The 26835-nt window shown below is 41.6% G+C and overlaps 1 protein-coding gene across 1 annotated transcript in view; it reads right to left on the bottom strand.

Moving 5' to 3' along the window:
* Nucleotides 1-277: 277 nt before the first annotated feature.
* DLGAP3 (DLG associated protein 3) overlaps nt 278-26835 on the bottom strand; it is a 378675-nt gene continuing 352117 nt past the window's right edge. Inside the window, exons 11-14 of the mRNA XM_066573296.1 lie at nt 17199-17626; nt 2112-2203; nt 1782-1925; nt 278-496 (exon numbers count right to left, since the gene is read on the bottom strand). Of these exons, the coding sequence (XP_066429393.1) occupies nt 278-496; nt 1782-1925; nt 2112-2203; nt 17199-17626 (883 nt within the window). The remainder of the gene's footprint in view (nt 497-1781; nt 1926-2111; nt 2204-17198; nt 17627-26835) is intronic.

Here is a 26835-nt window from a genome sequence, read left to right as displayed (position 1 = left end):
TGGGAATGATGCTAGATGTATAAGCAATTCTCTCCAGCTCTGCAATGGAGACAGCACTGATTGGTTAACTAGCTCTGCCCTTTGAAGGGGAGGCATTCGATGAAGGGGTAGTTTGGTATGGGTTAGTGGGGCCTCCCCAAAATTACACAGCTGTGGTCATTTTTTTCAGCGTTTTTGTTTTCTTTTTTTTTCTTAGAATAATCTCTAAATATTTTCTATGTATATATGTATAGTATTATATACAGCGCATACAAAAGGTTAGTGTACAGTGTCCTCTTCACAGTCGAGTCTGGGCTTCAGGTATGTAAATTTCTATGCTGTCGGCACTCTCTGTGGCAGAATTATGCCTGTAAGAGGCAGCCCGTTTAGCTGCCAATAGCCTCTTCCTGGCTTCTTGCCTTTGACGGTCAACAGAATCCAAAGAACGATCTTTGATTGGATGCACTTTCTGGCGGAGTGGCTTCTTTGGTATGGGAGGAGGAACCTTCTTCTCCTCCTAAAAATTGTAAGTGCATTCAGAATATGAATGTAATCTATGCTGTAATACATTTATATAATTCATTTACCGAAATTCTAAGTTACAATAGTCTTAAGTATGCAGATCGACATTGATACAATGTTTTACTTAAATTTAAGTTCAAAATTAATAGAATAATATTTTCTAGCCACATAAAATATATTTCACTTCTAGATAATTAGACCTGCAAGGACAAAAAATACAGAGACTTACTTAAAGAAAGTAAATTTCAGAGAGGCTACAAGAACTCCTAGACTTTAAGCATGATTATTATTATAGGGGTTGTCTGCCCTTTTTCAACTGATTACCTACCCTCTGGATAGGTCATTGGTTGTTAATGGATGCAGGTACGCCATTTGGGACCCCGTCCATCAGCTGATTTTCCGGCCTGCTGTCCAGTATAGCAGTCAGCAGTCAAGGGAGGAAGCAAAGCACTGCTTTTCCACTTCCTACTTCCTGTGCTGACTGCTGATGACAATGTCCAGCCTGCTGCACTGAACAGCGGACCAGACAATCAGCTGATGGACAGAGGTCCTAAGCAGCAGACCCCCTGTCCAACAACTACTGATGACATGTTGAAAAAAAGGGCAGAAAACCCCTTTAATAAGTATCTAGAGACATTTAGCAGATCGCATTCAAATTTTTGTAATTAAGTATCCACACTATTATATTGGAATACATGGTTTGATGAGCCTAACAGTAAACTAAGAGATTAACCACTCCCAATGTTCTCACCTGTTTTCTTTTTTTTGATGTGAGAAGACAAATCTTAGATATTTTAGCACAACGTTGATACAATTTTGGCACAATTTAGATGCTACATTTAAACCTGCACAATTTCTGCAAAAATCTGGTCTAATTTGAATAACTCCAGGTCAATGTATTTTATGGTTAGATTTTTAAGTACTGTTTGTTTTTGACATTGTGATATATGTGTATAGGTCACTTACCTCATCTATAAATGTTAGCTCACATATTCTTCAGCATGAATAACTTGAATAACTATTCTAGCATAGTGATTATTGAACGTTTCTAGTTTTTGGTTCATAGCTGATATTTAGTACTCAAGTGGCAAACTATATTAACCTGGCAACTATTCTTTTATTTTGTAAGAATCAACATTAGTTTCAATGCTATCCAGCAGCACATTGTATGTTTAAAATAATTATGTCACGGTACAGAAATTGTATTCTAACGCAACAAATATGTCAACTTTCTGTTATTTTTTGGTTTGTTATAAAACTATTAAAAAGAAAGTACCGACCTTGCATTCCAATAATTTCCATCCATTGTCTTTCAGCTGCTGTAGCTCTGCAAATTTCATACCCACATCTTCAAAGGAAAGCTGAAGAAGGTCCCAGAAACCAGCCAGGTCTTGAGAGGTTGGTAAGGGGAATGAGGTGGGGTCCTGGAGAAAGATTATAAAGTAAAGAACTGCTTTAAACTAATTATATACACTATTATTATGTATACCTAAATACTGTTTGTTTTAAGGGCAATATTCATTTGCATAGAAGTTAAATTAGGTGATTTCAATTATGCTAAATATTTATATTATTCTAATGTAGCTTAGGTCAAGAAAACAATCACTTACCATGTTCTGCTGGCAAAGTCTAAAAAACTGTTGAACTTTCTGAGACATTAGGAGTTGGGAGCTGCCTACTGCACTACGAATCTTCTCCAGGACTGTAAGATAAGCAAAGTTCACAAATTTAGACCCCAACCAAAGTTCAATCTTAAAGATATTCTATCACTTACTGTTAACACTATGAGCTAAGCCTATGGGCTAAAAGTAGGTGACCCACTAAGTCTAGGGATGTAAGTGTTAATATTTACCTCTACCATCATTTCCCCGATGTCACCACTGAAAGCCACCGCTCAGTGAATTGAGCGGTGCTGTCAAGTTGCCCATCCATTTTAATATTAGAAATGGGCAGACTACTTAGCAGTGCTGTTCCATGCACTCAGCGACAGCTTTCATTGCTGACACCGGGGGGGAAGTTATGGGAGTGCTAAATATAACACATCCCTGGACTCGGTGGATTACCTTCCTTTAGACCATGAGTTTAGCTTATAGGGCTAAAAGTATGTGACAGACTCTCTTTAACATAATCCTCATCTAAACTTCTTTACATGGAATCAGCATCAGTATACTAAATACCAGTACTTGGACTCTGGTAATGAAATCTACACTTTATTTGTCCTTTTTTTTTCATAGAATCGATAACTTTGTTCCATTGCTAGAGAGAAATATAGATCCATACCTCAATATCACTAGGCAGACTACTCTATTATCTGGCTGTAGCCCTGAATTTGGAAAAGTGTCAAAGCATCATATATATTCCACTGCACTGTTCAGAGGAGATTGTTATAATTTAATATTTAACACTTTAGGGGCTTACAATCTAAGAGCAACAATTAGTATTTTTTTAGAGTGTGGGAGAAAACCAGAATACCTAAAGGAAACCCACACAAACACAGGGAGAACAGACAAACATACATATTCCACACATATGTTGACCTTGGAAGGATTGTTTATCCTTCCCCTACAAATAAGTGGTAAAATTGCATTTTTTTCTATTCTACTCCATCTAAACTTGTAAAAAAAATTTTTTACAATACATTATATGGTAAGATAAAGGGGTGTTTCAGGCAATTGCTATTGATGACCTTTCCTCAGGATAGGCCATCAATACTCAGGATTCCCACTGATAAGCAGATTCTCCAGGCCACTATCAGTGCAGTGGAGCCGAACATCCGCATCATCGTCAAAGTTGGAAATGTAATAGAAAGGCTTTGGATTCGCTAAAATCAATCTATTACACTTCTGGCTCTGAAGGATTACTGGGGATCCTGAGTGACAGAGCCCTGCCAATCAATTATTGATGACCTATCCTGAGAATACATCATCAATAGTAGATGCCTGAAGTACCCCTAGAAATGGTGCCATTGAAAAATCCAACTTCTCCAACCTAGTACAGCAGTCAGATTAAAGTCTGAGAGGACTGAAACATCATGTTGTGTTGCAATCTAAGGCCTTAGTCAGACGGGCGTTTTTTCGCGTGATTTGCGCATGCGCATGCGTCCGGCGATTTTTTAAAACCATTGCTTTGCAATGGTATCGGACACATGAGCGCTTTTTATGCGCTCGTCCGATAAATTATAGAACAGAAATCGCAGATCGCACCTATCTGCGATCTGCGATTCCTGTTCTCTTCTCTATATGCGCTCAATGGGGCCAGCGGCAGCAGCGCCGACCCCATTGAGAACATATAGAAGACATTGAAAGCAATGGGCTGCCGGCGTGCGCGGGATGAATTGTCGGGAAGGGCTTAAATATATAAGCCCTTCCCTGCAATTCATCCAGAAAAGTGTTAAAATAAAATATATATATATACTCACCTGCTCCCGGCAGCCGGAGTTCCGCGCGGCCGGCCTGCAGTGGGTGTGAAGGGGGTGTGAGTGAGACCTGCCTCTGATTGGCTCAGCGCTGAGCAAATCAGGGGACAGGTCTGACTCACACCCCCTTCACACCCACTGCAGGCCGGCCACGCGGAACTCCGGCTGCCGGGAGCAGGTGAGTATATATATATTTTTCATTTTAACACTTTTCTGGATGAATTGCAGGGAAGGGCTTATATATTTAAGCCCTTCCCGACAATTCATCCCACACTCGCCCGCAGCGCATTGCTTTCAATGGAGCCAGCTGTATTGCCGCCTCCATTGAATGCAATGCGCTGGACAGCTCCGGCCCGTTTCTAATGAAACGCGGCTAGGAGCAGATTTTCGGGCGATTTTCGGGCACTGGTCACGTGATTTGCGGATGCGCATCCGTCATGCGATCCGCAAATCGCGCGAAAAAACACCCGTCTGACTAAGGCCTAAGCCATATGAACCAATTGAAATACAGTCAAACTTCTAGTTTCGTTGTCTTCTGCTTTCGCCAGTTTCCAGTTTCGCCGATTTTTCAAGGCAGAATCTCGCCTCTAGTTTCACTGGCCGCCTCTTGTCTCGCCAGCGGCCACCGGCCCACGTGACCTCACTGCTGATGCAGCCCACGGATGCTCCAATCATAGCCATTCATGGATTGTTTCAGTGGCCGCTGGCCCATGTGACCTCGCTGCTGATGCGGCCCACAGATGCTCCAATAACAGCCATTCATGGATTGCTCCAATCACAGAAATTCATGAGCAGCCCCATTTAAATGAATAGAAGCGTTGTACAAATGTGGTTTGTTGTGTTTTTTGGAATGTCTAGAATGAATTTTTTGGATTTACATTGATTCCTGTGGAAATTGCCTCGAGTTTCATTGCTTTCATGTTTATCCTATTGTTTTCAGATGGATTACCAACGAAACTAGAGGTTTGACTGTATTATTTATACAATCTGTATTATTTATATGTTATTTCTATGAAAATATGTCAAATCTTGTACTGAGCAGTGGGCTCTGGAGAGAACTTTGCTCTTTTCTACTTTGGATTTGAGAAAATCTTTCTACAGCAAGCACCTCCCCTCAACAAACCTGTGTACAGCCCACCAATATATATCAGGCAAATACTTGTAGCAGATCTGAGGATCCTGGCTGCCAAATAATTGACAACTGCAATTGTGTTGTGGAGGGTGATAGAGTGACAAAAGGAGTCTTTACCCTCTATCAAACTCCTTAGATTCTGCAGTCACTATGACCAAAGCATCTACTAGGTCAGAGCAATCAGAAACCAATGTTATTTGTCTCCATAAGTGCCTGATAACTAAGGCTGTAGTAATACTCTACACAGTGGGAATATAGCATTACAATACAAGAGGCTTTTACTGCTAAAAATGTAGAGAATAGACTTATTAAACATATTGTAAATATGCTTAGAATTGACTGCTTTGTTCCTCAAAAAAAGGAAGGAAAGGTGAAAGAAAAACTCTAGATGTTAGGATAATACTTTAACCTTCATTATTCTCTGTGGCGAGAACTAGTCTAATAACCCTACTCTGGAAAGGGTAAGTATGTGGTAATGGAATCACAGAAGACTCTCGGCAGAAAAAGTCTGCCCTTATATTTTTTCTCTCTTAGGATATATATATGCTTATCACAGGCATGCCTGAATTCATTTATTGTTAATTTTCCAACCACGTCTGCTGGAAGTTTGTTCTAGTCCTTTAATAAAACAATATTTTCTGACATTGCTTCTCATCTTCCCTCCAACTAATCTCCGATTGCAGGAGATGAAGAGGAATAATAGGGATGTGAACAGTATTTGCCCGAGGCTTAACATTTCCCTAAATGTCAAACAGTAGAACCAGGTTAATATAATGGTTGAACTGCTATAATGGACCAAGATATTTTAAAAACTGATGTACATACATTGCAACAGATATTTTTTATACTTTAGACACTTTTTGTACCTTACTAGATGAGGTGTGTGGCTTTGACAAAAAGAGCATGATGCAGTACAATCTGAGTGGCTTAAATACACCAGTGTGCCAAAGTTTTGGTACAAAAGAAGTTGTGTTAAAGTTGTCTCATTTAGTCTAGTTCCAAACTATCTACATTTTTGACACTATTAAGCAGCCTGCCCCTACATATCCTATTTCTATCACCACTAAATTACTCATTTGCTTGAGCATATTGTTTAGATTATAACTGGTTATTTTTTAGCACATACAACACGGATAGGCTTATGCAAATTGGTCACCCAAAATGCATCAGGTTTTTTTTTTACTGTAACAGCAGTAAGGCTATGAAACTCTTTGCCTGAAGACCTGGTGATGGTAAATATGATAAAAGAGATGATGAGGAACCTGAATGTCTTCCTTTAGTGCAACAATATTACATGTTATAGTCGCTAATTACTTTAGAAGAGTTGTTGATCCGTTGTTGATTATTCTGATTGATAGATTTAGAGTCGGGAAGAAATTTTTGCCCCTTAAATTGGGAAAATTGGCTTCTACCTCACAGGGTTTTTTGCCTTCTTCTAGGTTAACATTGAGGGTGGGAGGGAATAGACTGAACTGGGTGGACATATGTCTTTTTTCAGCCTTCCATGCTATGTTACCATTTAGAATTGTGCCTCTAAATATAAATAACATGCATTTATGTTATTTAGGTACTAATATCACTGCAGGACTGAAAGGATGACATCCAGGTTGGGACAAGGAAAACTGGTTGCAGAGAATTCTATATACTTGCCCCTGTACACCAGTATTAGTTGATGTGCCTGACTGTGACAGCAGCCTATTCTACTGAATAAGTGTATTTAGCTCTATTTATTCCAATTATAAATGGAGAATACAGCTAAAAGTGGAAAAAACATTGTAGGCATACATATTATATACAGGGTGTTGCAAAAAAATGTATACACACTCCAACATGGCTCTGATATGCATTGTGAGCTGTGAGATCTTATGTAGGCAGGGTTGTGTTTTTTTAAATTTATTTCCAACCAAGTGAGAGCTGGGCTCCAATCTAGGTGTAGAGACATCTCAAAGGTAAGCAAGAGAAATAGGAGGCCCCCAGAGCTACATTTCAAGTATCCTACAAAAGGGTCTGAATACTTATGGCAATGTGAAATGTTAGTCTTTCATTTTTTTTTTAAATTACAAAGATTTCGAACATTCTGTTTACACTTTGTCATTATGGGGTATTGAGTGCAGAATAATTGGGAAAGCCTTGTTTGTTTGTTATTTGCACAAGACCACAACATAACAAAATGTAAAATAAGTGAAGAGGTCTAAAGACTCACCGAATACAATGTTACCGATTGCAGGCCCTGAAACTAGATGACAAATTTAGGCAACGTTCATTCTGTATGAGAATGCAAACTGTAATGAAATCTTTCGTGATTAGTGATGAAGCTTTCCAACTTTCAGGCAGAGTTAACAAACGTAATGTCAGAATCTGGGGGACTAAAACCCACATTCCATATGTGGAGCCTTTGTGTGAATCCCCCAAGGTGAGAGTGTTTTGTGCTATAACCTGTAGGAAAGTGTACAGCCCATTTGCCATGAAGAAACAGTTAAAGATGCTACAGATATGGCTTCTGGAACAAGAAATCTCAGGTTTCATCTCCCCACCCTCTATTTTTGCAATGAAGTTAGAAGTGAGCTCAATAGGCAACTACCAAGCAGATGGATTGGCCGTGCAGGTCGTGACAATAGTTAACTTTTTCCTTGGCTTCCACATTCCCCAGACATTATGTCTTGTGATTTTTTTTCTCTCTAGGGAAGTGTTAAAGATAGAGTCTACATGCTCCCCTTACCACCCACCATGATCTGTGAGTACACATCACAGAAATCATTATATTAGTCAATCCTGATACATTTACAACATGTATGGCAGGAACTTGTCTACAGGCTCGATGTATGTCAAGTGACAAAGGGGGCCATATTGAACACTTCTGATGTGGAAAACATTTTTAATGTTGTGCAACAAAACTTTTGAATTTCTGTTTCCATTTATATCAAATACAGTGGTACCTTGGGTTAGGAGTGCCTCTGCTTGCGAGCTTCTTGACTTGTGAGCAGGCTCTTTCCTGAATTTTTGCTCTGACTTAAGAGCAAAAACTTGGGTTACGAACCTGCTCGCAAGTCAAGAAGCTCGCAAGCTAGGGCTCGGGGGGTCTAATACTCACCTACCGCCAGCGTTCTGGTCCTCGTGATGGTCTGTAGCACTGCTGCAGGCTGCCACATCCTCCTCCACACTGACAGAGCATTTATTCCTGGAAGCGGGGCTTGAATACCCCACCTCCAGCAACCTAATGCTCTGATTGGTTAATCCAGTGCTGCATCAGCCAATGAAAGCTGTCGCTGGGTTAACCAATCACAGCCATTCCATGATGTCATTGAATGTTGTTTAAGGAATTGATGGTCGTGATCACACATTCACCTGCTTAACTACTAAGTCAAGGGACAGGACTTACTCTACTACTTCCACTCTGAGGACAAGTCAGTTGCAAAGGCCATTAGAACAGCAAGAGAAGGGATATAGGCAGTAGTGATAGGATGTTATGTGTTTCTCCCCTCTGTGTCAGAAGTGCTCCCCTCAGGAGTTCGTCCATTAAACAACTGGGACTGATGACGTCTGTATGTCGGGTGAAGAGTGACGTCGATGAGCAAGTGTGTTAGAGTCTTGGGAAAGGAAAAATTTGCCAGAAGTGTTGTCCCTGAATTAAATACTGCATTATATTCTTGCAAAATCAAGGTTGGATATTGTGAGTAAAAGAAAACTGTATGGCTCCAGCTATGAAAGTATACATTGACTGATACTTTATTAGTTTCACTGATTTATCCCTTGGAAGAGGCACTGACATCATGTGACATTTCATCTATGTACCAACCCCATCGGGGGTTTGATCATTTCCACTGTGTGTGACTGAGCTAGGCCCCATATGGCCATTGTGGGAAGGGATTGCGGGCCACTGTGACTACCATCTTGCTTTTCTCTGGGGTCTCCCCCGCAGCGGCTGGTGCTCTGCTTGGATGCAACACTTGCATTTACTACAATCTGGTATTCGTATTTATGTATGAGCATAACCTCATTACAGGCTCCCAGTCAATCTCTTGTAAGGCTGGAAAGACAATCAGGAGAAAAAGTCTCATAGAATCTGGGTAGCAATATGTTTAAAATGGATGGATGGTAATGTCACCCTCTATGGAGGGGTTCTGGTTAACCAGATATGTTAAATGTCATTACAGGGTCAGAAGAGATGGAGGAGAGTGAATTCTGCCAGGTCAGGTGATAGAGAGGCTAGCAACAGCAGCATATTGGCTGAAGAAAAATGGTGGGAGCATACCTTGGTTGTCAGGCAAAATCAGATGGCCTGACAGTGGCTAGTCATAGGCCTGGAGGAGCAGGTGGGAAGGAGCAGCACCAATATATGGAAATGCAGCATCCCACTTGCCCTCCCTAAGGTTGTCATGGAATATTTAATGGGGGATTGTCACATGTTTTAGGCGGATGGGCAGATTAACTTGGGAAGAATTTTCATCTGTTGTGGACAGGATTGTTGATGCAAGCACTGCTGGTATTAACATATTTCCTGGCTCCACCCCCCCCCCCTTCCCCGAGTCTCTATGTTAAAGAGTTAGTTTGTGTTTTGGGAGAAATTAGCTTTCATATGCACTAGCTTGCTTGGACAGCAGTAGTCATTTGTCATCTGAAAGCATTGCGCTTAACTATGCATGCAAGGCCTCCTTCCTATTAGCCTACAGGACGTATTCACAAGCAATCATGAGTAAACAAGGCTATCTGATAGCAAGTTTGGTAGCATCATAAATCTTGAATATTTAAAAATCTCTAAATGATGTATTTTGAGAAAGCTATTTATTTGTTGTTACTTGTAACTACCAAAATACCCCTTTAAGATGTGTCTTGCTCAGTCGGCAGAATCTAAGGCGCCAGACAGTAGTCATAGTTTCAATACTACTATTCCTTCCACCCTTAATATGAATCTTGAGAGAAGGATTAGGAAAATCCCACTTGTGAATATTTTTCTATGTCATGACATTTTCTTTAGACACTTCAGAGAAGATAGAAGAAAAGTACAATATGATACTGTTAGTCAGGCAAGGTGACCTGGACATATTAAAATGAGGACAGACAGACACAGCTAACAAATCTACAAAGTTGCATACAAGGTGCATGTAAATAGTATGATGAATTCTTAGTAAAGGAATATACATTTTCTACTAGGGATCCTAGCCAGTGTGATAAATCATATATCAAGCCCAGCCATACTAATCAATAACCATAGTAATGTATTATGGCTTTAATCCTCTGAGTTGTACAGAGAGGCTGTAACGCAATACCCTCACAAGTGTAAGAGGCCTTAATGTTTTTCCATCTACCTACCATCTCATACAGCTTTATATAGATGCATATAAGGTTTTTTCCTTTCATCAGATACTGCATTACAAAGACATTGCTACTAGGGTAGATTATCTACAATGCTAAGACGGCATATGGCAACGCACATGGGGGTTAATTAGATGGGGAATTTTTAAAGGTTGTTTTCTTGCAGTTTTTCTTCTCTTCTTCAGTTTGAGGGCTTCTTCAGATGGGTGTGATTAATAATCATGGCCACATAATGGGATAAAATGAACCCCTTGATTGCAATGGTTTTGTTTTCACTAGCAGTATTCTCCCCCGTTAATAGTACGGGCAAGAAAAGATAGGGCTTACCATATCTTTCCCGCAGATAATTAATAAAATGTGAGGGAAAGATAGGACAGGACCTATCTTCCCACAGTTTTTTCAAACTCGCGCACTATGGCGTGGAGTTTGAATGGAACAAAAAACACCTCAAAAACCTGCGCTGTAGTGGCGAGCGTAGTTCCACATACGCCCATGTGTTTCTGCACTATTAATATAGTGACATATTAAACAAGTGTTGCATGATGTTGATAAATTCATTGCTTCTTTAAATGTATCTAGATATGTGGAGTCACTTTGTACAACACCCTGGTATGCTAGAGTGAGACTGGGAACATTTTTGCAACTTTTTAATAACTTGCCATAAATGCCTCTAAAATTCTCACTCCACTCAAACTCCGTCTCCTTTTTTTACACACTTTTGAAAAGTGAAGTGTGGGACATAATGACATAACATCTGTAGTTTTTGGAGCAATTCAATAGTAAATTTGCCTAAACTGATCTGCACTAAAAAAATGCACAAGTTACTACAGAATTTTGGCACAGCACTAATAATAAATGTGCCCCATAATGCCCACAGGTCCACAGGACAGAGCCACAGGGACATGTGCCTCTATCCAGGCTTTGCCCACATGGATCTGCTGTTGGTGCCATAAGAATAGTTAAAGCTTGGTATACCTATTATTTTCCACAAAGAAATCATTATCTAAAAGTTTAAAATGTTGCCCTTCCAAAAGTATCTATCAACTTGTTGTTAGCCTCCAATGCATTGATGCGAAAGCCTGAAATTCCTTGACCGCCAGAACGATGTAAAATGACATGAAATGCCTCACTAGAGGCACATGTCATTGTTTAGAACCCCCACCCTCCCCCCGCTAAAATCCATCCTCCTTCCTTTTTCGGCCGGTAGGAGTTTAGCATAGGGGAGCAGCCATTATTGCTTAGCAGCGCTCAGCGCTGCTAAACTCCCTCAGACTTTGTCCCCTCTCTTTGCCAGCCAGCTCCCCATGACTACCATATCTATAGAGTCTCCAGTGTTTTGCTGTAGTAACTGTACCTGCAGAATAGAAGTACTTTACTTGCAAGTTAAGAGCAACTGTTCTAACTACCAGTTAAGTTAACAAAGGGTAGTTATGCTCAACTTCATTTAATAAGAAGAAGGAGTCAGGAAACTAATGAGTTATGGCTGTTTAGGCACCATTGTAAATCATGCAGTTGGAGCTGAGCTGTGACAAGCCCCCATTCTCTGAGTGAGGAAAAAAAAGGGCATTTCTGGCTCATTTCCTGTTGCGCAGTTAGGAATGTATACCAGGGTTAGGAGGCAGAAGTCAGAGAGTTGCAGTGGAAAGGGATGGAGAGCAAGAAGCAGGGGGGAGGAATGGCCGCAGCTAGGCTTCCTTCTCCTCTGTCCTGTTGTAATTAAAGATGTGTTATGTCAACTTCTAAGAAATCCTGTGTGCAGCAGCTCATAAATAAGCTAAATTCTGAGAGAAACTGTTTGTTTTTCCAAACCTGAAGTCATTCAAGCCAGCTCTGCTTTTTAGCGGACAGCAATACAAACACAAGCTTCAGACAAGCAGTAGAGAATCTTCATAGGAACTTCGTGAGTACACAAGAAAACCTGAGTACAGTGTTTCAAGGGGCCAATTTACTGTTTATACTGGGGTATGTTCTCATCAGTTCTCTCTCTATAGCTCTCCTTTAGCTCAGATGCTGCCCCCTTAAAATGTGTTTAACTATGTACAAAAGTGTTAAGCAGTGTATATGCAAGTTGTATATGCAATTTCTGGTGCTTAATATTAATGCAGACAGCAACATGCCTGAAAGTTAATGGTGTGCCTGTCATTTACTTACATACGCGTGTCCAGATCCTGTTATATATCTTCACAGTATGCAAGATTACATAGAGCACACTCATCAGCCACCTCCTAGAAACTGCTCAGAGATTGCAGGCCTCTTCGCGCTTGTTGCATGTTGCATTGCCATCAAAAGATAGGACAAGAACTATATTTTGATGCAATAGGAGTATGGGTGTTAAAATAATACACCTGTGTCCTATCTTTTGGGATTTTGAGGGAGGGGAATGGGGCAATGGCATGGTATCCTCAGCGTATATGTGCCGGGGTCCATGCCGTGTGAATGGGTGCACAAGTGTTAGATTTGTGCGCCCATGCAGGAGCTTTAACGCAAGAGATGGTAGCTTATATCAGCTGACATTGAAAACAGCGATCGATATATGCTCGTATGAAAGAATACTAAGCCAGAAGTAATGGAATTTTATAATTATGTCCCAATATGTTCCAAATTAACTGCTTTACCTTCATGGATGAATCCTGTTCCATGTATCAGCAACGCCCAGAGTCCCTTTAAAAAAAAAGGCCACCAAGAACAGCTTGCAAAAAACTAGAGATGAGCGAACGTACTCGGATAAGCACTACTCGTCCGAGTAATGTGCTTTATCCGAGTACCTCCCCGCTCGTCCTGAAAGATTCGGGGAGCGCCGCTGCTGACAGGTGAGTTGCGGCGGGGAGCAGGGGAGAGCGGGCGGGAGAGAAGGAGAGAGAGATCTCCCCTCCATTCCTCCCCGCTCTCCCCTGCAGCTCCCCGCTCCGCGGCGCTCCCCGAATCTTTCAGGACGAGCGGGGAGGTACTCGGATAAAGCACATTACTCGGACGAGTAGTGCTTTACCGAGTACGTTCGCTCATCTCTACAAAAAACACATGAAATTCCATGTCATTTTTCACAAGTCAAAAGACCGCCACAAAAAACTGTGCATGAAGGTAGCCTTTTAGATTGTCATAAAAATATGGCTATTCTCTACATATTAGTAATTCTGCAAATATTCAACCAGCTGATTGATTGACTGGGAGCAAAAGCTTAGAGCAAACCTTGTGATGCATTCCCAATCATGTAGAAGCAAGCACATTATGCAGTCCATGGCAACTGTTGTCTAATGCAGCCCTGAGAGATTCCTAACACTCTCAAAACTTGGCACATTGATATGTGAATGAAAAGCCTGACTAATAAATGTTTGAACACTGCAGATCTGACCTTCTTAAAACAAGGAAAAATCTTGTCATTGACTGCTAGGCCTGTATGGGATTTAAAGTAACAGTTTCTGTTCAATTCCAGAAGACATATAAGGGTATTTTCACATATAGCAACAGATGCTGCAGATTGTCTGCAGCGCACAATTCTGTGGCAAAATCTGCCGCATTTTCGCATCTGAAACTGATCATCAGTGGAGATTTTGACTAGGGATCAGCTGCGTATCCACAGATGATTTCAGCAGCTATAGTGCTTCCCCTCACCTACCAATACTTTGTGCTGGCAGTGCATCCCTTCACCAGGCAGCCTCTAGTTAGCGCTGCTGGTCAGGTGATCCGGTGACCCAATCAGAGTATGTACTATTAATACCCACCCTCTGCTTTTTATAATTGAGCAAGTTAAGTCCCAGTTACACAGAATGATTATCATTTGAATGAATTAATGACTTTCTGGAAAAGAAATGCTGAGCATTTAAATGTACAGATAATCATGTGAAATCGTCTCCATTTCCCTTATTAGCTAAAGTAAACTCTGTATATGTTGTTTGCTCAGGTGTTTATATGAGGAATCTCTGGCCAGCAGGGTTTTAATTCGTGTGAAGAAAAGCCATTGTCTTTTGCTGCATGAGTAAACAAGTAGTCATTGTGTTTATGCAAGGCAAACAATCACCCCTCCCCTCAAGTCATTTAGTCTTTCAAAGAATGCAATTTAAATGAAGTGAAAAGCAAACAAACTTAAGACCATTTTTATGCAGGCTGAATCTCAGTGATAAATGATAAATGAATGATGGGTTCATATTTACATGGAACGATTATCCTGCAAATTAGTTTGATTGAACTAATTTTGACAGTCAAACGTTGCGTGTAAATGAGCCTTTACACACATTCTCGCCCAGACCAAGCATTCTCATTTCATATACCAACCTTTTATGTGGCACACTGTCAAACACTTTGGAAAAGTCCAGATACACAAGATCCAATGGCTCTCCACAGTCCAGTCTTGGAACTTACCTTCTCATAGGAGCAGATCAGGTTGGGTTGACAGGAGCGGTCTCACATAAACCCATACTAATACAGAGTTATAAAACTATTTTCCATGATGTACTTCAGGATAGCATCTCTTAGAAACTCCAAATTTTCGGTGCAGAATGAAAAAATGCAGGAAGCAGTAGCCTAAAATGTAGCTACCTTTTGTTCAGTGTATGGAGGCATCAAGGTTTATATTGGCCAATTATTGTTTATGATCCACCAGTAGCAACAAGCATTAAAAAGGTTGTCCTACAAAACCACAAAAACAACTAATCCCCTATCCACAGGATTGGGAATAACTTGCTGGTGGAATCCAACCACTGTGACAACAGTGAGAACCGGACTTCCGCGCATTCTGAAGTGTAGGCAGTGGCAGTCACACTTGCACATCACCATTCCATCCATTTCAATGGAACTGCTGGACATAGCCAAGTTCAAGCACTTCACTATTTTTGCAGTCCCATTTACGTGACTGGAGAGACAGTGCGAATGTGCGAACGCTGCTACTTACACTTCAGAATGCACTAGAGAGACCCATTCTCAGGGCTTCTTCACACAGGCGTATGTGCAACCATGCTAGCCGATATGGAACGTAGTTGCGCATGGACAAGGTAAACATTCTGCACAAGTTGGAAGAGAAAAAAAAGCTGGAAGATAGGTCCTGCCCTATCTTTTTTGCACGTAGTATTAACTACATGGGAAAAAGACAGGGCAAGTCCTATCTTTTCTTGGACATAGTATTAACAGGCGAGAATCCAGATAGCGGAAATGAAATAATTGAAATCAATGGTTTTGTTTCGTCCCATAATGCGGCCGTGAAAATCACTAAACATGTCCATGTGAAGAAGCTCTCAGACTCAGAAATCCAGTGAGGGTTCTGTATATAAGAAATTACTTGTATGATGGGATAACCCCTTTTATAAATGAAGATTAAAAAGAAGACCAATGACAAACAATTGTCTTATAGTTTTAGGTTAACATACTAAAAGGAGTGAATACAGCCAAAGAACAGAGAGGATACCAATATATCTGGTAAATTTGGTTCTGGGGCCATTATTACATACAGTGTGCCTGGTGGATATGTGTATTTATTTTACAGAAGGCAGTGGTAAACAGGTTATGGAAGGGACTCCACTAATTGGCCAGTGTAGTGCTTGCCCTACAGTCTTACTTTTGCCAGCCAACCCCCTGGCTGCAAGAGGGGGGGGGGGGGGTGATAATAAGAACCTTGATAAAAGTTTTTTATTTATGAATAAACTTTACTGTGATCTCTGTGACTTGTCACTGTCATCACGTGCCCAAAGACCACTCTGAGGAGTGTTGGTTGGTCTCTGGGCAGAGCTGTGTGACCTCAGCCCCAGTTGGGTCACAGACCTGCATGCAGGGAAGCCAGCAGGTGAGCTGGCTGACTTCTGAAATGGAGAGGGAGGGCACAGCAGTGTCTTCTCACTGTCACAGCCAGCACATGCCTGGAGACCATGCTGATTAGTCTCTTGGCAAAGCTCTATGATCTGCGATGTCTTTAGACTTTAGTGGGGTGGGGGCTCTAAGGGGATTTCCTGCAAGGACATTTTGAAATGTCCCTGCAGAAATAGATAAGAATTGCCCAGATGTTTATGGATGTCTATGGGCTGTCCTGAAGTGGTTAAAAAAATAAAACAAACTTTTTAGCCGCATCTTAGTGGTGTTTTTTTGTGGTGTTTTGAATTTCGTGTCATTTTGTATATGCTTTCTTGGCATTTTTCAAGTCTAAGGCCCCCTGTCCACGGCCGTGACGGAATATCGCTAGCGATATTCTGCCGCGGGGGAGGAGGGGGAACACTGTCAGGTCTCTGTGGTGAGCCTATCTAACAGACCCCCTTTATAATAATAGATCACCCTCGTTGTCTCCTCATATTAATAGAGTCTCCTCTATGTCCCCACCCCATAACTCATTGGATCAAACTACTTGATCACTAACGCTGCTGCCTGTCAGCCACATTGCACAGTAGTGCATAGAGTATAGTCTGAGCCTAACCCCATCTCTGACTCTTAGTGCACATGCTGTACTAAGTGCTAGAAAAAGAGAGAGCAGCTGCAGACCAAAAGAGGCACACATAGAAGCACTACTGCTGCTTCTATTAAGTTTTTTAGCTCACTCTAGTGCTGGATTCCCAGCAACACAGCACAATACTGCTATATACTGTCCACTATGCTGCTGCTAGGGTGCTGCACAGAGTTAGGGGAGCAGGATCTCCTTTTCCCTATGTGTGCTGTGTTTTGGAGACATTTTAGCAGTTATTCTCTGCCCCTTCTGGAGCTGGGCTAGAAATATAGCCTATAGAAGGGGAAAAACTGCAGGATATAAATCATACAATGGTCAGAAATAACGTTATTCCACATGAACACACATGGCAGCTTATTCAAAAAAAGCCACCTATAATGATAGGCACATTTTAAGGCAAAAGATTGGTCAAAACTTACTTTCTTCTTGTAGATCATATTCTTCCGCCTCTCTCTCCATCTGCTGACACCATCCTTCCATCCTTTCCACCTCTGCCTGCAACATCTTAATGAACCATTCTCCATCCCTGTGACATGGGGATGCCCTGCCAGAATCTGGGAGACTCCGAGTGCCTCTGTCCATCCAGGACTCCTGACGAGGCTCTTCTCCTGTATCATACTGCATTTGATAGTCCTCTCTGTATGCCCATTGGCCTTGAGTATGAACTGTCTTATACACTGAGTACTGCTGGCTGGTATCTGAGGGCTCAGAGGAGTGCCGTTGAAAGGAGCGCCCAAACTGCAGGCCTTTGTCTTCTGTGGGAACAGTCAGTCCAGGAAAACCTTCAAGTTCCAAGTCAGCCTGAACTCCAGCTGTCACGCTGTTAGAACGTTTGAACCTGGCCCTCCTGTTATAGAGGAAAAAAACAATTAAAGGCAAAATGAATTAGAGGATTCAAAAAGTATAACATTTTCACAGAAATATATCTTACATTCATTTCTTCTTAGAAGATATTACATGTAGACCCATATAGAAAAAGACCCTGGCAGCACATAGTCTTCATTGGTCAATGTTGCCAACCATGTATAGTGGTATCAATACTATACAATGGTATCAATGTCTACTAGAGGCATTATATTTTCCCATGAAAGCGATGTCACAAAATTTTTTCTCTTTCAGGTTCTCACAGAATTGAATACGTTAACATACTAACAGGAGTGATTGCAGCCAAAGAAAAAGCTTCCTTATGTCTTAGTGATGCCAGCTCTGGGGGGCTGCATAGGTCATGACAAAGAGAACCCCCTTTGCTTACACCCTTAGGTTCTTTGGTCACTGCAGACCACGACATCCAAGGGATTTAACCCTTTCCAATCCAATTTGTATCCTGGTTTTCCTAGGGGGCTTACTCTTTTTCTGCCATTATACAACGGCGCTATATGCTGGCTAAAGCCAGTACTGCATGAGGTGACACGTTGGATAGGCTCCGACAGCAGAGAGGCTGGCAATATACAGTTAGAGAACGCCGACGTACGTCTTCCAACATCGGAGCTGTACAGCCTTAAATCGTAATGTCGTCAGACGTCAGACAGTGGATTGGAAAGGGTTAAAAGACTGGGATCTCCACTCATTGCTATAGGCTGTCTGCTGCAAATTGCAGTCGGAATCCAGAAGCTACTTCTAACCTGTTCTGTAGACTTTTGGTGTGATTTGGAATGGGTTAAAGTAACACTCTATGCAAGGATTAATAATAGTTAAAACTGGCCCACTAGTAACATATACCATACTTGGGCTTTTACTCTGTGTCATGTTCTGCCCAAAGAGCCTTTTTTGAAAGTAGTTCTGGTAATGAAAATTGCCTGTTAGCTATATACCACTCGCATACACAGTATTTTGGTCAAAATTTTGCATCAGTATTTATAAGCCAAAAACGGAAGTGGGTTCTATAGGAAAAACTGACACAAATTGGAAAATTTTGACTCTCCTTGGTTCTTTCCCATTGTATTCTAATGTAGTTGTTATAGTCAATAACATTTACTACATAAAACAACCCACCAACTCTTCTGACTATAAGGATACCAAACATGTACACGTTACCTGATAACTGATGTAGCCATTACTGCTCAAAACAAAGATCTCCATTAAGGTTTTACACCTGTCACCCTTACCTGGCATCTGTACGTGGTGCAAAAACAGTTGGGTGCAAAATATTTTGATTACGATTAAGAGCAGATAGAAACAAGGCAGCACATGCTTGAGTTGTGAAATTAGATTATTTTTATTTTGGGCTTCATTCTACATTTTGGAGGCACATGGTGGCATTGGACAACAGCATTTTCAGGTATTTAATCCAAAATGTGCACCTGCACTGGAAGGTGAGGAGAGTCAGCAATTGTTATTGTTTTTTTAAATTATTTTATGATTATTTTGTTTCAGGAAGGAGAAAATGGGGACTTTTAATTTTGGGAACCTGCCACATAAATTTGGCACCTTTTTGGCGTGTTTAGTAACAAGTGCAGAATTATTTCATTTCTTTGTCACATTAGTAAGGTCAACAGCCTGGTCAAGAGAATTGTTCTATTAAAAGTACTCAGTCATTAAGCTGCCAAATTACCGTATATCCCGCCGTATAAGATGACTGGGCGTATAAGACGACCCCCAACTTTTGCAGTTAAAATATAGAGTTTGAGATATACTCGCCGTATAAGACTACCCCTCTTCCCACAGCGTGCACCAATCAGGTGGCTCTAATCAGCAGCGCTGCTTAATCTAAGCAGAAAGTGCTAATATGCGGTCCCTCCACTCCTGTCATCCAGCAACCTCTGATAGCGTCCCGCCCATCCCGCCCATCACAAGTTCCACAAAGACCCCGGGGAGATTCACCATCCAATCAGCATCGCCTGTGCTTCCTTGCCGTGGTGTTTTCGCTCTCAGCGGGGCCCCACAGAGCAGAGAGTCCAGCTGTCAAGAGACTACAGGCGAGGGGCAGGGATGAGGAGGCTGCCGGTGCACACAAGTCAGCAGAAGTCCTCCGCGGCAACATCAGGGGGGGCTGTCTGTCATTCTCGTGCCCGAGCCGGCTCCTTACAGCATGGTAAGTTCTGCCGTACGCCGACCGCAGATTCTACTGTAGCTTTTAGTACAGGAAGTTTTAGTACTCACCGTATAAGACGACCCCCGACTTTTGCAAAGATTTTGCTGGGCTCAAAAGTCGTCTTATATGGCGGTATATACGGTAAATAGGCAGATTGTAGACTCAAAGGGGTTAACAGATTTTATTAAAGAATTAATAATAAATAGATTGCATTTATTGAAATGTTTTTTTTCTAGTTTTACAAACTAAAAAATCTTTTGCTTAAAAAAGTTCCTTTGTTTTGTCATATTCTGAAACCCATAACTTTTTTTATTTCTTTCGTGGCTAGAGAGGGATAGTTGTCCAGCCAGCAAAGTGTAGTTTTTAATGGTACCTTTTCGGGGTACATATAGTAACATAGTAAAGACAAATGTCCATCCAGTATAGCTTGTTTCCCCCCTCCCTCGTTGATCCAAAGGAAGGCAAAAAACCCCAATGAGGCATAAGCTAATTTACCCCATTTTGGGGGACAAAAATTCCTTCCCGACTCCATAATGGTAGTCAGAATAATTCCTGGATCAACGTTTGAAAGTTCCTACCTGACTCCAAGACCCGGATCTCAACTCTGCTGGATACCTAATGTCTAGATTCTGCAATGTCATAGCGGTCCAAAAAGACGTCTAGACCTCTCTTAAACTCCTTTATCGAATTTGCCATCACCAATTTTTCGGGCAGAGAGTCCCATAATCTCACTGCTCTTACTGTAAAGAACCCCCTTCTATGTTGGTGATGAAACCTTCTTACCTCTAAACCAGTGTTTCCCAAACTCCAGTCCTCATGGACCCCCACAGGTCTTGTTCCCCGGACAGGTTATGTAATTATTGTCAGTACCTCAGACATTGCCACAGGTGTTCGCTCTATAGGATATCCTGAAAACATGACCTGTGGAGGTCCATGGGGACTGGAGTTTGGGAAACAGTGCTCTAAACGTAGCGGATGCCCTCTTGTTACAATCCCAGTTCTGGGTATAAACAAATCATGGGAGAAATAATTGTATTGCTCCCTAATGTATTTATACATAGTTATTTGGTCACCCCTTAATCACCTGTTTCCCAGGATGATTAATTCCAGTCCTCCGAATTTTATTAATTTAGTCGCCCTTCATTGAACCCCCTCAAGCACTGCAATGTCTTTCCTGAGCACCGGTGTCCAGAACTGTACGCAGTATTCCATGTGAAGCCTGACAAGTGCCTTATATAGTGGTAGAATAATGTTCTCGTCCTTCGCCCCTATACCTCTTTTAATTCACCCCAAGACTTTATTAGCTTTTGCAGCAGCTGACTGGCATTGATTACTCCAGTTAAGTCTACAGTCCACTAGTACCCCCAGGTCTTTTTCCATATCACCTTTTCCTAGCAGTACGCAATTTGGTGTATATTGGTGACATCCGTTTCTCCTGCCCATCTGCATAACCTCACATTTATCAATATTGAACTTCATTTGCCACATGACTTTTGATTACATTTTACTCAACTTTCTTTGCAAGGTGAGGTGATAAAAAACAGCAATTCTTTAATTGTGTAATTAGTGCAATATTTTGGACTTATATGGATGCAGTTATGCAAATTGTATTTATTTTTTTACAGAAGAAATTGGGAGTTTATAAAAATTTTAAGATTTAATTTTTTATATTGTTCAACATATTTCCCAATTTTGATAATGGGGGGGGGGGGGGGGGGGGGTTGGACATGGGAGTGAATGCAGGATACAGTCGGCAAAGATATCCCAGTATCCAACAGCAGTCATCAGGAGAAGACATTATGTTTTTTTGGGTTGGAGTGAGAAGAAAATGAATGAAAACATGTATAATTAGTGAAGACATCAACTGTGCATCACTGGATTTATAGAGGGCTAGTCCACTCTCTTGATATGTAATTTTTAGTAAACACTTGTGTTTCCCAAAAAGCCGCCATATAGTCCAGGCCTAACTGACAAATGAGTATTACATTTCCCATAGTCAAGAGGATGTGTCCTAACACAGTCTAGCACAGTCAATGATGATTGGACACTATCAATATATAGTAACACAGCCCATTGAGAATGGGATCATAACAACCAGTGGTCTATGCTATCACAAAAAGATGGTCTTGACTATTGACATGGCCTGACAGGTCAGCTGTTGGGAAGGGGGGTGGGAGCAGCTTGGCAGTATGGTACGTAAAAGTTTTTTTTTTTGTTTAAAAAAAGTTTCCAGACAGGAAATGAACTAAAATAAGAAAAAATGACCCTCTAATCCAGTGCTGCTGTCCCTATTCCTGCTGTTCCATTCCTCAAAGCTGCTGAAGTGGTACTGCTATAAATGTCACATGACTGCTAAAGCCATTGATTGGCTGTAGTAATCACATGAATTATGCAACAACATCCAGGACTGGACAGTTGAGAACCAGAGTGACTATGCCAGAGAGGGGGCCATTTAATGAATGAGTATGACTTTTTTAATTTTAGCCCATTCCCTGCTCAGATTTTCTTTTATTTAATACACTCAAAAAACTCCTTTAATCTGCCACTGCTTAACTATATAGTCTCCAATCTCCTAATGACATTTTAATAACGGCGCTCCTCAAGTCAAATTTGTTCCTTTTTCTTTTTTTGGGTGTAGACACATGCCTGGAAGCATTGAAGCATTCAGCAAGAAACAACAACATCTGTGCAGAATTCCCCCTGAGAAGCAAAACTGAACATTACAGTATGTTACAAAACAACGGGCACGTTTGGGCTTCACAGCTACACCGCACATGGGCACTGTGAAAAGCACATTCCAGAGTTACTGCAAAACATTTTATTTCATGAGGTGTTTGCTCTTTTTCATCCTCGTTAAGTTTCTATAAAACGTCTGCATTTTATGTGTTTTTTGGGGACCATATACACGCTGTTTGTAGTGGCACAATATGACCAGTTTAAAAAAAAGGTACATTACTTTGTTGGATGGTGTTTATACTAAATTTGTACCAAATTTGTATATTGAGAAATGTAAGTTTTCCTGATTTATTGTAATAAGGCTTAGCTTCTCTTCACAACTGACCACAACAAAGCCATCACATGATGGGCACAAGGGCCTGATTGATACTTATATGACCATGGACTTCACACATTACATTGCATAGAATTAAATCTGCAGTGAAAGTCTGCAGCATTTTCGCAAGACATAGCACATAGAGATGAGCGAGCGTACTCGGTAAGGACAGATACTTAAGTGAGTATCGTCCTTACCGAGTTCCTGCCTGCTCGCCCGCAAAGATTCGGGTGCCGGCGGGGGTGAGTGCTGTGTTGCGGAAGTGAGCAGGAGGGAGCAGGGGAGAGAGATATCCCCACCCAATCCCCCCGCTCTCCAATGCCGCTCCCTGCTGCCCTCGTCCGGCACCCGAATCTTTGCGGGCAAGCAGGCAGGTACTCGGTGAGGACGATACTCGCTCGAGTATCTGTCCTTACCGAGTACGCTCGCTCATCTCTAATAGCACATACATGCAAGGAAGCTGCTGTGGATTATCTCCACTGTGAGTGAATGGGGTTTGTTAAAGAGAATCTGTTACATTGAAAACGCAGTACTCTCTGCAGGCAGCATGCTATAGAGCAAGAGGAGCTGAGCAGATTAATGTATAGTTTTTGGGGGAAAAACCTTTAGCATTAGGTATTATTTTATTGATCTAAATACAAGATCTCCTTTTTCTAACATTAGAGTTCAGTGGACGGCCATATTCAATGATTGACAGCCTTTCCTCTGTGAATTTTTACATACAGAGACAGCTGTCAATCAGTAAGTAGGACCACCCTCTGTGCCCAAAGGTCAGAGAGCAGGAGTTTAGATCAAGAAAAACAAGTACATTGTTTAACAGCCTATCCTGTGGTTTAGGAATACATTCAAATGTCATGACAACCCCTAAAGGTCACGGCTACATACTAGACTATCTTTAACTTGCTTCTAGTCACATACAGATAGCAATGGATTCTCATATAGGCTGTGGCATGTCATTTTAATTATCTGCTGTAATTGAGGCAGCAATCACATGTAGTCACACAGAGGAATAACTAAAAGTTCTACATGCACACATGTTCCGTATTTGAAGGACTCCTTCGAACACTTTTTTAAGCTTTTATCTTGTTGGTTAAAAAACATGATTTTTAATTTTATTTTTGCCAATTTTTCATGAACTATAGTTAAACTTTAGGGGAAAATAAAAGAAAAAAGGCCATACCTAGACCATGTTAGTTAAAAAAAAAATGACACTAATATTCAAAGCACTGTACTGAGAAGCACTATTAGACAGCCAATCAGGGCATGCACTGCAGCAATACAGGGGTTTTATTAGTGAAATGTCCATGCTGATTGGCTGGATTTTGCAGTAATGTTGCAGGGTTGACTGTCTGTGACATTTTATGTTGAGTCTGGTTTCAAGTTATAATGGAGCATGAATGCCTATTGTATGTTAAAAATATTGTACAGAGAGGTGGCCTGACCATTGGCCGAGACAGTCGCTACTAAGTGAGCTTCGCTCGGCATAACCCCTCTATAGTGACTAGTTATATCGACAACGAGGTTCCTTACCTCTGGGGACAACAGCTGTTCCCCTGACACAGCCATCAAGACACGCAGGAAGATGGCATGGGCATTCTTGCAGCGGGTTGTGGACTTCTTCTCCTCCAGCACCACTAGAAGAGAACTCATGCCTGGTGTCCGGCTCCCCCCCCCCCCCTCCTTACTGGATGGCTCCAGCAATGTTATGAGCACTACAGCACTACAGCACTGCTCATGACAGAATCTCCCAGTCCCCTAGGAAACCCACAGGAAACCTACAGAGTGCTGCTCCCTCTACCAATGTGGCACCCAGCCACATGTGTCCTACAGGAGCCAGCACCTCCCCACGGCTAGCTCTGATAAGAGAATAACCAGGTTGGAGCCTGCAAACTCTTCTCAGCTCTTTTGATCAGCTGTTGAGGACTTTCTGATTAAGGTCCCTTCTACAGATCAGCATGCATCTGAGGCTTTTTTAACGGAAATAATGCTGGCATTAAGAAGCTCCCTACACAACGACCATAACTTAATTTCTGTCTCTTTAAACTCCTCCGTAAAGTAAGTAAAAGAAAGAACATCTCACATCAAAAAAAAAAAAATGGAGGTATTGACCAGCTCACACAATTCTTTAATTGATGCGCACTACTCTCTTCCCTGAGGAAGATGTAGCGCTCAGTAAAGCTAAGCTTGCAGATCTGGAAAACCATATTGGTCGGAACAATATAACGTTTCAGGGTATCTCCAAAAAAATTTACTTAACAGAATTAAAAGATTTTCTGACCCAACTAATGAAGAAGCTTTTACCAGCCGCCACTTCTCAAGAACTCACCATAGACAGCGCACACCATCTTCCAAAACCAAAATTCCTCCCTGATAATGTTCCCCGCAATGTCATTGCAAGGATCCATTTTTTTAATACTAAGGAAGCTCTCATGTTTGGTTCCAGTAATGCAGCAGCTTTACCTGGCCCGTTCGCAAATATCCAGATGTTCGCTGACCTATTAGCTTTCACAATACATGCTAGAAAAGCTTTTATACGTATTACAGCGACATTCAAGAGAGAATAAATCTTGTATAAGTGGAAATTCCCTACTAAACTAATTGTTCATAAAGATGACACCTCTCACACTATCCAAAACCCAGAAGATGGAGAAAAGTTACTCTCGGACTGGGGAATGCGTATCCTTGAAAACCCACCGAATGAGCTAGAAAAGTCTGCTAGAAGGTTGCCCTAAGATAGTTCACAGCCTTATCCCTCCCACTGAACCATTTCCAACCCTAGTCATTATGGAGGATTACCCTTCATCAGGCTTACTCTTTTCTCCCCCCAATTTGAGCAGGTCTTGAGCCCAGCTAGTACAAATTTTCTTTCTGTTGCTCTAATTTAGTTTTTTTCTGTCACAAGGCATTATGCTTAGGGAAGGATACTCAGAATTCCTTCTCCTATGTCACTCGTGGACAGTTTTGTTTGTTAAATCTCTATTATTTTCTTCTTCTTCCACTTCCCTTCTAAAATCTGTCAGTGCTCTAAGAGCACAAGTCACTCATGATTCATTTTTATTTTTGAAACTCAAAATTTGTTCTCTCAATGCTAAAGGATTGAATTCACCATTTAATAGATAATTGGAATGAAAAGACACATGGAAAGACAAGTTCATCTCTGAGACAGCGCGCTTTTCTGGCCAATAGAAAGACAGGGAAGGCATTACAACTTCCCCCTGCGACGTTCAAGCCCTATACCACCCCCCTGCAGTGAGTGGCTGGCGAGATCAGGTGTCACCCGAGTATATAAATTGGCCCCTCCCGCGGCTCGCCACAGATGCGTTCTGACAGAGATCAGGGAAAGTGCTGCTGCTGGTGCTGCTGCTATAGGGAGAGCGTTAGAAGTTATTTTAGGCTTCAAGAACCCCAACGGTCCTTCTTAGGGCCACATCTGACCGTGTGCAGTACTGTTGAGGCTGCTTTTAGCAGTGTGGCACAATTTTTTTTTTTGTATATTGGCCGTGCAGAGCATTGCGTCCGCAGTCTGCAGTCATTGTACAGAGTATAGGGGCAGTACTGGTGAGGCAGGGAAAGAGATATTCAGGCTATATACGCAGTGGGCTTTTTCCAAAAAATTGATCGCCGTCATCCCGCCAGAGGGAAACAGTATACATAATATTATACGCTGCCTACAGTATCTATCTGCTGGGGGTTGTAGTCCTAATTAATACGCAGCTAAGCGTTACATCAGGCTTGCGCAAAATTGTTTCCTGGATCTGCTGTCTCTGTTACATCAGCGCTGTCATCCCACCTGAGGGAAACAGTATACATAATATTATACGCTGCCTACAGTATCTATCTGCTGGGGGTTGTAGTCCTAATTAATACGCAGCTAAGCGTTACAGCAGGCTTGCGCAAAATTGTTTCCTGGATCTGCTGTCTCTGTTACATGATCGCCGTCATTCCGCCAGAGGGAAACAGTATACATAATATT

The sequence above is a fragment of the Eleutherodactylus coqui genome, chromosome 1 (assembly GCF_035609145.1).
Source record: "Eleutherodactylus coqui strain aEleCoq1 chromosome 1, aEleCoq1.hap1, whole genome shotgun sequence".
Taxonomy (NCBI): domain Eukaryota; kingdom Metazoa; phylum Chordata; class Amphibia; order Anura; family Eleutherodactylidae; genus Eleutherodactylus; species Eleutherodactylus coqui.
Note: the sequence above shows the minus strand (reverse complement) of the source record. Positions and strands in the feature narration are given on the sequence as shown.